Genomic DNA, 12,253 nt, shown 5'->3' with positions numbered 1-12,253 from the left:
CATTATTGAAGTTGTATGTGCTATCGTTCTATATGACTGCAATGCAGCAGGTTTGTTTACACCCACAGCATACCTTCTTGGTGCTAAGATGACACCATGGCTAAGATATTACTAGGCAATAGGGATTTTTCAGCCTTATTATAATCTTTTGGGACCATTATATATGTCCTTTGTTGACTGAAATGTCATTAATTATGCGACACATGATTATATTTCTAAATATTTCTTCCATACATTAAAGCGCGTCTTTAGATACTATTAATGGTTAAAACTCTCTTAATTCACATCTTCTGCATTAAATTTCTGCTTTTCCTGTTTGTTTTAAATCTGTGTTTTGCCTCTCCCTAACCAGGCTTTATTTCCCTGCTTCTTTGATGTCTATTAATTTCATTCCATTTTTTGGGGGTATGTATTTTTTTCCTTTTGAAAATAATTTTTACAAGTCTTTTTAGTTATGCCTATTTGTTAGTGAATTATAGAAGCTAACAAGTTTTTTATACCTCCTGAGTTTTAGTCCTTGACTTTTGTCTTACTTGAATATAAGCTATGAAACTATCTTAAATCTAGTAAATGTTACCAGCCTTAATTTTAAAATAGAAGAAGAGGATTTACTATAAATTATCTTTTTAATGAAAAGTTAGACCTAGAGACCTGCCAAAGTTTTTCATTCTTTAAATGTGCATCTTAAGGTGATGCTTGCTTTTTTACCAGTCCAAATGTAAAACTCCACAATGTCTAATTACTTGGACTTAAAATACTTATGGCTAAGAAAAATACATTTTATTATAGAGGTACAGGGCCTTACCCACTTTATAATATATATTAGATGTTATTTGCAGCATGGTCAGAGCAGAGCCTATGCCATAATAGTTTTTTTCTATGTGTGTTAAGGGGGAATTTTGACACTATGCTTCCATTTCCTGTTTTTCAGAAAATGCCCCTCAAATGCTAGTGGCTACTCCACAGGTCTCTCCTAACACAATGAAACGTACTGGACCTCGATTGTTGTTGATTCCAGTGCAGCAGGGTTCTCCTACTGTTAGACCTGTGGCAAACACACAACTTCAGGGACATCGGATGGTCTTGCAACCTGTTAGGAGTCCAAGTGGAATGAACCTATTCAGACACCCTAATGGGCAGATTGTTCAGCTTCTACCTTTGCATCAGCTTCGTGGCTCTAATACCCAGCCCAGCTTACAACAGCCTGTTGTATTTCGGAACCCAGGTATAAAACTTGGAAGTCTTTCTGAGAAGTTTTTCTTCTGTTGAGTTAGTTGGCCATGTGGTGCCATGTGATATGTTAATATAGGTTGAGCATCCCTAATCTGAAAATCTGAACTCCAGAATTTTCACCTCTTTGTCGAATGATGCCACAGTGGAGAATTTTACATCTGATCCAATGAGACAGGTCCCAGTCACAACATAGGTAGACGCATAACACAGAGTTTATTCAGACTCACCAAAGGAAAAAAGATTTTTCCAGTCCCCTTCAGCTGTGATATATCTTTTCTGTGCATGCCTGGATTCCCCCACATGAGCATACCTGCAAAGGGTTTTATGAACAAAATTATTAAAAATACTGCATAAAATTATCATTAGTCTATATTACAGGAAACATAATTGAATTTTATGTTTTGACTTAGGTCCCATTTTCAAGATACTATTGTTTCATTATGGAATATTCCAAAATCTGAAATACTTCTAGTATAAACGTTTTTGATAAGGCATGCTCAGCCTGTATAGCAGGATTGTTCTCTTATTCTCTTAGAGTCACTTGTCCAAAAAGAAAAGCATACTTTGAAAGTCTTGATGTGGGCAATGGTGATTTAAAAATGTTCTTTTTCTTAACAGGGTCTGTGATGGGAATCCGGTTACCTGCTCCTTCTAAACCTCCTGAGACCCCACCATCTTCTGCTTCATCCTCTGCTTTCTCTGTCATGAATCCTGTAATTCAGGCTGTCGGGTCTTCTCCAGCAGTGAATGTTATCACTCAGGCACCATCATTGCTTTCCCCTGGACCTAGTTTTGTGTCTCAGGCTGGTACATTGACTTTGAGGATTTCTCCTCCTGAGCCACAAAGCTTTGCAAGTACAACAGGCTCTGAAACCAAAATAACATATAGCTCAGGAGGGCAGCCTGTTGGTACAGCCAGTCTTGTTCCTCTCCAGTCTGGTAGTTTTGCTTTGTTGCAGCTCCCAGGACAAAAGCCTGTTCCTAACTCCATTCTTCAGCATGTTGCTTCTCTTCAGATGAAGAGAGAGTCCCAAAATACAGACCAGAAGGATGGAACAAAAACTATAAAAACAGAACATGAAACTAAGATGACTCTACAGCCAGAAGGTGATGCTATAAATCCTGAGGCCAAAATAATAAAACAAAACTCTGGAGATTTGGTCCTAGAAGAAACCCTGAATGATTCTTTGGAAGATGGGGGTAATCATTTGCATCAAGAATCCTTTACAGAAGAAGGTCATTCAATCATAAAATCTTCTGAGCATTTGTATATTACTGGGTCACACTCAGGTGAAAACTATAAAGATGTTAATGAAGAATATGGGGCTGGGAATCATAAGAGTTCCAAAGAAAAACCGACTATTCTAGAAGTTAGGACAGCTTCTGAAAAAGCCAGTAATTTGAAAGTTCAAGATGTAAGTAAAGTAAAGCTTCAGAAACTTGGTGATGTGAAGGTGGAACAGCAGAAAGGATTAGACAACCCAGATGAAAAATCAAATGAACTTACAGTCATCTGTAAGAAGGAAAGTAAACTTGAATTATCAGGGAGCAAAGTTGTGGAAAAGCAGTTTTATTCACAGCCAGAGGCCAAAGAGAAGGGATGTGGAGACTCTCTGGAGAAGGACGGTATTAGGGAGAAATGGAGAAAACACCTTAAGGGTCCTTTGACCCGAAAATGTGGTGGAACTTCACAGGAATGTAAGAAGGAAGCAAATGAGCAGTTAATTAAACCAACAAAGACATGTCAAGAAAATTCGGATATGTTTTATCAAGAAAAAGACATTTCTGACATCCTTGGAAAAAGTGCAACTCCTGAGAATGCCATAGTTTTAAAAACAGAATGTGATTCTTTTAGTAGGATTTCTAATCCTACAGCCTTCTCCATTGTTCCTAGGAGAGCTAAAGGCAGCAGAGGGAATGGACATTTTCAGGGTCACTTACTGCTATCAGGGGAACAGATACAACCCAAGCAAGAGAAGAAGGGTGGGAGAAGCAATGCTGACTTCACTGTTTTGGATTTGGAAGAGGAGAATGAGGAAGATGAGAATGAGAAAACCGATGATTCTGTTGATGAAATTGTGGATGTTGTTTCTGACTACCAGAGTGAGGAGGTTGATGATGTAGAAAAGGTGGTGAGCCTATTTTTGTTGTGACTGAAACCTCAAGGATTTTAATGATTTATTAGAGAAAGTAGCTTTTCCAGAAGATCTCTAAGACATAATTCATTTAGTGGGGTGCCTAGGTTTAGATCATGGCTAAATGACTTTGTGGTATTTAGGCTGTGTCAGTCAGACAGCATTTACTGAGCTCATGCTATTCTTTGGTACTTACCTGTTATTACGGGAAGGCTTAAGCCTTTGGAGGATTGGTGGTTGAGAGTCCCTGCCAAAATTAAGTTTTAAAAAATTCCTGAAACTACTGCTTCATTCCGTTTTTGTGACATCTTCTATGTGAGGTGGTTCGGGTCATTGGAAAAGTCATGACTCATTTTTGCATAAAAAAATAGAAAAATACATCATAATTATGTGATAGATGTAATTTTTAAAAACAGGGACTGCGTAACTTTAGGACTAGAGGAGAACTTATTTACGTGCATGTAAAGAGGTTTTTCTTTTTGGAGAAAAACTGGAAAATACCATCTAATATTTTAATATGATCCTGCCTTAAGTTTTTTTAAAATTATCTCCTAAAATTAAATATTTACTTTGTAGAATTAATATTCTAGGCTTTGGTCATCATCTTTTGTAATAAGGACTTTATAATAGTTTTTTTTCTGAAACAGTTTTTAGGTTATTTAATATTTTACTGAACTAAGAACTTGAGAATCAGGTGTAATACAGGACAGGAGTTGGGCACACTTCTTCTTATAAAGGGTCAGTTGGACTTTGTAAGGTAGATGACTGTTGGAACCACTCAGCTGCTGTTGTAGCATGAAAGCAGCCATACCCAATACATAGGCAAATATATATAGCTGAATTCCAGTAAAACTTTATTTATGAGAATAGAATATGGTTTGCTGACCTCTGACATAGGGTCTGATATAAATTATAAGGAGACCATAGTCAGCTGTACGTGGGTACTGTGAAATCTGAACTGTGTTCTCCTCTTTAGGAGGAGATGATGTAGCCCTTATGGAGCTGGTTATTTTAGAACCTCGCTCCTTTAAGATTCATTCAGCTTTGGAACCAGCAGTTGGCATAATGGCTGTGTTGGAGGACTCCCGTGTAGTCAACCACGGTTCCTGGACCCGGTGGCTTAAACTCACACCGGACGCGTGTGTGCGCGTGCCCAAGATTCCAAGAGGAGAATAGAGAAGAGATTGCGACGTGGCCATCCACCCTGGGGGGTGATTTCTCGCTTTCTGTCTCAGTCTCTTTCTGGCGAGTGCACATGCCCTATAGCAAAAATCTCTCTCTCAAAAAAAAAGATTCATTCAGCCTCTGTGTTGTCTAGTCCTTTCTTTGACAATGCCTAATTGCCTTATATAGATAAAATATAACCAGATCAGTATTTTAAAACTAAAATAGTGTCAGTGGTGGCATGATGGTTAAGGTGGTTGGATCCCAAATAACTGAGGGTTTGAGTCTGAGACCTGTAAGCTGACAAAACACTCGTGTGTGTGTGTGTATGTGTGTCTGTATGTGTATGCACATGTGTGCCCAAAATCCCGAAAGGAGGGAGAGATAGAAGGGAATACAAAAGTGACCATCCTTGATGGGTGGGGAGGGCACGTTCTCACTCTTCACCGCTGTCTTTCGCTACCACTTCTTTCTTTCTCTGGTGAGTGTAGGTGCCCTTTTGGCAAATTAAAAAACAAACAAACAAAAACAACTAAAATGATTAAATATGTTAATGTTCTTGTATTAGTTCTATACCTCAGTTACATCATTGATAAATGAGGATCTAGCTTTAAAATTACCTGATTCTATATTAATTTGCTTTATACTTTCTTCGTAGCCTAATTCTTTTCAAGAACAGATACCCAAAGGTAGCTGAGGTGTCTTGCATTCATTGAGTTTAGGAGTTAATATTGCAGATCATATATTTTTTGCAGTCGCCCTTTATAAGTTAGCCTGGGTAATCAGATCAAAAAGCAGTCCAGCTTTAAAACCAGTGAACACTATTACTGTCAGTAGAACTGACTTAACACAACCTTTGGCATGTTGTAATCACATAAGGTGGCATTGCTTAAATGTCATGATAGGGAATCTGACAAACAAGTATCAGTGACTTTTTTTCAAAAGTAAGTACTTATATAAATGATCTCTGAATCTAAATTCTACATTATAATTATGTACATGTCCCACACCGGTGTTATCCTTATATTTGTGATTAGCATTATGTTGGAAGAGCATGAGGGAAGTTATGCATAGTCACTTTAAGCTTCCATCATTAAGATTATTGGATATTTCTTACAAAGCCTAAGTTAAAACCTTGCACTAGGCAGACATGTTGTAGAGCAGGGCCAGCAGATGGTGTAGCGGTTATGTTGCTGGATTCCCCCGATGGCTGACCGTGGTTCAAGTTCTGGACATGGTGGCTTAAAAACTCAGCACTAGGCACATGTGTATATGTGCCCAAGATCCCAGGAAGAGAACAGAGGAGAAGGGATTGCAGCATTGCCATCCTCCCTGGGGGTTGATTTCTCACTTTTGTCTCTCGAGAACACACGTGCCCTTTAGCAGAAATCTCTCAAAAAACATGAATCCATTGTAAAGCATCTATCTACGTCACTAACTTAATACATTCTGTTGGAATTCTGTGTATTTTGCTTCCTAGAGTTAATATACTTGGTTTACACTGTTTAATACACATTTTTTAAAAATTGTGCTTAAATTGGGGTAGGGCACATAATCGATGGCTTGCATTTAACATCTGTCAGCTTTATGGAGCCTGTCAATTTGGGGGTAAGTAATTTTTAGCACAAGTTTAATATATGCGCTGCTGAAGTGAGCACATTTAGCATAAATTTAAACATACAGTTAAAATGTTTGAGGTTCTTCATTCTGAGTTCTGCCTCTCTGGTACAGTATGGTTATAGTTTCTGGCATAGTAACCACTACTACTTTTTTTTTTTTTTTAAGTGATTTTTGCTATAAGGCATGTGTGCTTGCTGGAGAGAAACAGACAGAAAATGGGCATACGCGCACCTGCGCCCAGCATGAGTTTTAAGCCGCTGGCTCCGGGACTTAAACCATGGTGTCACCTATGTGGGAGTTCAGCGATGTAACCATTATTCCATCTACTGTTCCCAAGTGAACACTACTTTTAAAGATGGACTTAAAAATATCTACTTATTTCACATACTTTTATAATTCTACTATTATATTAAAAAATTAGTTTAGGGGCCAGCAGGTGGCATGGTGAACCTGGTAGCTTGAAAATCAGGCTGGGTATGTGTGCATGCCCAAAAATCCCAGGAGGACAATGAAGGAGAAGGGTTTGTGGTATGGGCATTCTCCCTGGGGCGTGTTTTCTCTTTCCTCTCACTGTCTCTCTGTGGTGAGCACATGTACCCTGTAACAAAAACAAAACCTGGCATAGTAGTTAAGGTGCTGGATTCCCCACATGGATGACCACAGTTTGAGTCCCAGGTCTGGCGGCATGAAACTCATGCCGGTGTGTGTGCATGCATGCTCAGAATCCCAAGGCGAGTGTGGAGGAGAAAGGGTTGTGGCATGGCCACCCTCCCTGAGGGATGATTTCTCACTCTCCCTCTCTGTGTTTTTCTCTCTGGTGAGTGCACGTGACCTATGGCAAAAACCTTGAAAAAAACATAGTGTTTTTGTGGAAGGCGCATAGTAAATCTTACTTGATTGACTCCTTTTTTGGTGCAATAAGGACGTATAGTAAATTCTTTTGAAACCCAAAATTCTTCAAAAGCTCTCATTCTGTGAAGTTGAGTGACTTAGAACACTGATTTTTTTTTTTTATCTTCTTTTTGAATAATGTATTCTGTTGATTTGTGGCTATCTGATAATGGTGTCAGGAAGCCCCTTAAAATAGAACCTGATTGACTGGCTTCGTGGCCTGGTGGTTAAAACAGCCAGATCCCACATGCTGACTGTGCTGTCCTGGCAGCATGAGAAACACTGAGCACGTGCTTGTGCAGGACTAAAATCCCAAAAGGAGATAGAGATGGGAGAAGGGATTGTGGTGTGACCATTCCTCACGGAGGGTGATTTCTCCCCTCCCTCTCTATCTCAATCTAGTGACCACCTTTTAGCCAAAAAAAAAGAACCACCTGAATTTTTCTCCTTTTCACTTTTCCCCTCATCAATTTGACTTTACTATTAATTGATTGTAAGATGTATGAAACAATATATTCACACCTTAATTTTGTCGACTAGAAATAATACTGAAACATCAGTGTAGCTCTTTGGGGACACTGTTCATTGTAATGATGTCTGTTTAATATGGATCTGTGTATGAGCAGTTCTCATACTTGGTTAACTCTTGATCATGTCTTTCTGACTTAATTCCTTAGGATTACTAAGTTTAGAATTCTCAATACTCAATGATACCAGTATTTGGCACTAGTTGGTTTTACAAGGGGAGCATGCAGTTGAGAAGTTTAGGTGTGCTTGCTTCCCAGTATATTATTTACTATTATAATGATGTATTTCAGAATAACTGTGTAGAATACATTGAGGAAGATGAGCAGGTGGACATTGAGACAGTAGAAGAGCTCTCAGAGGAGATTAACGTTGCCCATCTGAAAACCACAGCTGTCCACACACAGTCATGCAAACAACCGTAAGTTGTATTTTTCTTTAAATTGTTGTTTTTGTTGTTGTTTTGTACAGAAACAAAATTAAATGTTCATTTAATTGGCCAGGTTCCTTTATTCATCTGGCTTTTTTTTCTGATTAGTGTAGATGAGGAAAGGAACTGGAATTCAGAGGTGATTAATTTGGTAATTGCTAGGAGGCGGTGTAATTGTGACTGACACATGCTTTTACACTGGTGTTAAAATTGTGACTGACACATGCTTTTACACTGGTGTTAAAATTCTAGTTTTGCTTGTTTGTAGGTATTTAGCCATGGACTACTCTTTAATCTCTCAGAACGTTTAGATTTTTTAACTGAAGTGAGGAAACTGCCGCCATTCAAAGTGCTAAATGAGATAATATATGCAACTAGGATAATAACGCAAGTGGACTACTCAACAAAGGTTAATTCTTGGAGCCAGCAGGTGGTATGGAGGTTAAAGCACTGGGCTCCTACATGCTGACTGCAGTTCAAGCCCCAGACCTAACAGCTTGCTTTCTTGCTTTCCCTTTCTCTCTGTCTCTGGTCAAATTGAAAGAAAAAATGGTAATAGCAAAATTAAATAAATAAATACTTTTTTTAAGGTTAATTCTTTATTTTTTAAGAAGGCATTGAATTTTCAATTTAGCTCCTTTATTATTCAAAATGAGATCTAGGTAGGACAATTTCTATGAGGTGAATATTAGGAAGGCATGAGGACTTGATCAGGAAAATTTGTTTCATTTTCTGTTCTATAGTAAGCTTGTATTACCTAGGGATTAGAGGATTGTACCAGACACTATTATCTCACTAACTGTCATATAAAAGAGCAATGGAAAGAATTTTCCATCCCTGTCCATACTGAAAAAGGCTAAGGAGTAGTTAGGACTTGAAGTTTGTTTCATTTTGGAACTGTTTGCACACTAATTCACTCACCTGTCGGTTAAGCTTGAGAGTTTAAATCTTAAAAACTTGGGAACCAGCAGTTAGTGTAATGGCTATGTCGCTGGACTCCCACGTAGTCGACCGCAGTTCGCGTCCCAGACCCGGTGGCTTAAAACTCAAGCCGGGCGCGTGTGCGTGCGTGCCCAAGATCCCGAGAGGAGAATGGAGGAGAAGGGATTGCGGCGTGACCATCCCCTCTGGGGGATGATTTCTCGCTTTCTGTCTCTATGTCTCTCTCTGTCTGTCTGGCGAGCGCACGCGCCCTATAGTGAAAACCTCTCAAAAAAACCCCAAAAAACAAAAAACTTACAATAGACTTATTAACAACTTCTGCAGTATTGTTGCATAATAAAATTTGTATACTAAAATAAAATTCCTAAACATTAGCAACAAAAAATATAATGTATGGGACCAGCAGTTAGTGTAATGGCTGTGTCACTGGACTCCCACGTAGTTGACCGCAGTTCGCGTCCCGGACCCAGTGGCTTAAAACTCCCCCAAGCGCGTGGGTGTGTGTGTGTGCGCGCGCATGTCCAAGATCCCGAGAGGAGAATGGAGGAGAAGGGATTGTGGCATGGCCATCCCCCCTGGGGGGTGATTTTTCACTTTCTGTCTCTCTGGGGAGCCTATAGCAAAAACCTCCCCCCCCCAAAAAAAAAATAATATATATATAATGTAAAAAATATCATTCACGGGACCAGCAGTCGGCTTAACAGCTATGTTGCTGGACTCTCCCATGTAGCAGACTGCGATTTGAGACCCAGTGACTTAAACTCATACCAGGCGTGTGTGCATGTGTGCCCAAGATCCCGAGAGGAGAATGGAGGAGAAGGGATTGTGGCGTGGCCACACCCCCGGGGGGGTGATCTCTCACTTTCCTATATGTATATTTACATATTTAAAGAGTTATTTAACTTTATTCATTTATTTATTTAATTTGACCAGAGAGGGGGACAGAGTGAGAGAGAAGGAAAGTGAGAAGGCAAGTCTCCAGGTCCAAGATTCGAACCACGGTTGACCATGTGGGAGTCCAGTGCCCTTAACCACCGCATCACTTGCTGTCCCCCAGTATAATACATATTTTAAATGGTACATTGTATTTTTTGTTTAGAAATATGGATTCTTAGAGAATTAAGGTATGCGTTTCCAAGCATTCTCAGTTTGGAAATGTGATTAAGTAGATTGCACATAGCATCTCTCCTATTTTTGAGATATATTATTTCTCAAGCTGAATAGTACATACTTGGGTATTCATTGTATTTGTACAGTTTTGTATATTTGAAATATTTCATTATTGGGGGACCAGCGGGTGGCATGGTGGTTAAGGCGCTAGACACTCCCATATGGCTGACCGAGGTTCGAGTCCTGGACCTGGCGGCTTGCTTTCTCACTTTCTCTTTCTCTCTCCAGTCAAATTTAAATGAATGAATGATTGAAGTAAGTTTTTAAAAAAAGAAAGAAATATTTCATTACTGAAAAATATCTGTAATTTTAGCAGTATTAGGGGTATTTTCCTCAGGAAAAAAGGCATCCTGTTGAATAAACAATGTGGACACATATACTACCTTGGGGAAAAGAACTAGTTACAGTTTAGACAGATTGGGATGGTTCGGTTTAGTATGGCTATGAAGTAGGTCTTAGTTTTTCTTCTGAATTTCAGTAATACATTGAAAAATATTTTCTTTATCTAGAAGCCGTGCACATATCTCTACAGATGAGAAAGCTGCTGAAAGGAGTCGAAAGGTATTTAGAATATATTTAATGATAATTATTCATTTACTAAAAATTGGTAACATTTGTCTTACGGTTGAAATAATATTAGCTAATATAGCTAATATTATTTAACTTAGCTATATTATTTAACTTCTTTAGATATGGGGCAGGGCTCGTTTCAGGGATTTTTTTAAAACTAATTAAGTAATGTAATTAGCTCCCCCCCTTAACAAAATTGTATACCTAATGCATTTTTTCCTCAATTTTTCTACTCTCCCCATGTATAGAGTAATTTAGAGGAGTTAAAATGGATATGGAGTTTTTAAAAAATTGATGTGCTTATTTGAAAATAATCCTGCAATATAATGATTTGATGTAAAAGAAACTGTCATTCTCCCTTGCCTAAGTTCATGATTTTTAGCTACCTAAAAGAATTACCACCTGGGGCCAGCTGGTGGTTAAAGTTGCTAGATCCCACATGGCCAGCTGTTCAGGTCGAATCCTGGACCCAGTGACTTGGAAAGGCCACTGTGTGTATGTGTGTGCGCACGCGCACGGGCGTGTGTGCCCAAAATCCCTAAAGGAGAATGGAGGTGAGGGAATTGTGACCTGGCCACCCTGCATGAGGGTGCTTTCTCATTTTCCTTCTCACTCTCTCTCTTTCTCTAGTGAGCATGCATATTGTATAGCAAATATGGAAAAAAAAAATGGCCCTCTGTAATGATAGGTAGTAGTTTAAGAAACTCATTATAAACCTTCTTTAATTTTCTTAAGTATATTCAGTGTATGGTATTATGGTTAAGCAAGGTTCTCCTTTTGTCCTAACAATAGAAGTGGGAGAAAGTTTGGTTGTTTAGACCACTTTCCATTTGTTATCTTTAATTTTTTAAAGTATATTTATTTATGAGAGAGATTGATTTTTAAATTTTATCTTTTAGTGCCAAAGGACTTATATGCTCACCAGAGAGAGGAAGTTCACCTCCCAATGGGGCATGGTCATACCATTATCTTTCCCTTTTGCCTCCATTTCTCCATCCTGACACATGTGCCTGATGTGTTTTTCAGGTAGCTAGGGCTGGGATTTGAATTGCAATTGGCCATGTCCAGGTCCCTATGCACTGTGCTTAACAGCTATGCTACAGAGCTGGTCCAACAGATTAATTTTTTTAACTTTCTTTCCTGAGAGAGGCAGAGAGGAGATAGATAAACAGGTGGGCACTCCCAACAGAGTCTTCACACAGTCCATCCCCAGTCTGAGCAGTCTGGGTTATGGGCCTCTATGTGGGTTGCCTGCATTCTCTGGGAGGTTTTAAGACTTGTACCAAAAAACTTCCCACGTGGGAACATTACCATTGCCCTATCACCTGGCTCCTGATTTTTCTTTTTATTGCTTGAAAGCAATGTGCTTGCAGGAGAGAGAGGAGGAAAACAACGTCTAGTGGTGTGTGGTTATGCCACAATCTCTTTTCCATTTCGCCATCCTATTAAGACCTTGGGCACATGACACACATGCTCCTCCTGTGTGCTTCCCAAACCTCCAGGACCAGGACTTGAACTGCAGTCAGCCATGCAGGCTCTGGCTCCCTCAACTACTATACTACAGAATCAGTCC

General features: G+C 39.2%; 1 protein-coding gene across 19 annotated transcripts in view; it reads left to right on the top strand.

Moving 5' to 3' along the window:
* The window catches only part of MGA (MAX dimerization protein MGA), a 146,570-nt gene that overhangs the window by 119,834 nt on the left and 14,483 nt on the right, over nt 1-12,253 (top strand). For all 19 annotated transcript variants that reach the window (XM_027775801.1, XM_027775800.1, XM_027775809.1 and 16 more), the window contains 4 exons: nt 932-1,225; nt 1,852-3,362; nt 7,862-7,989; nt 10,620-10,671. In XM_027775801.1, the coding sequence (XP_027631602.1) occupies nt 932-1,225; nt 1,852-3,362; nt 7,862-7,989; nt 10,620-10,671 (1,985 nt within the window). The remainder of the gene's footprint in view (nt 1-931; nt 1,226-1,851; nt 3,363-7,861; nt 7,990-10,619; nt 10,672-12,253) is intronic.

This window comes from Tupaia chinensis, unplaced genomic scaffold (assembly GCF_000334495.1).
Source record: "Tupaia chinensis unplaced genomic scaffold, TupChi_1.0 Scaffold000605_1, whole genome shotgun sequence".
NCBI classification, from domain to species: domain Eukaryota; kingdom Metazoa; phylum Chordata; class Mammalia; order Scandentia; family Tupaiidae; genus Tupaia; species Tupaia belangeri.
This window is presented reverse-complemented; position numbering and strand designations above follow the sequence as displayed.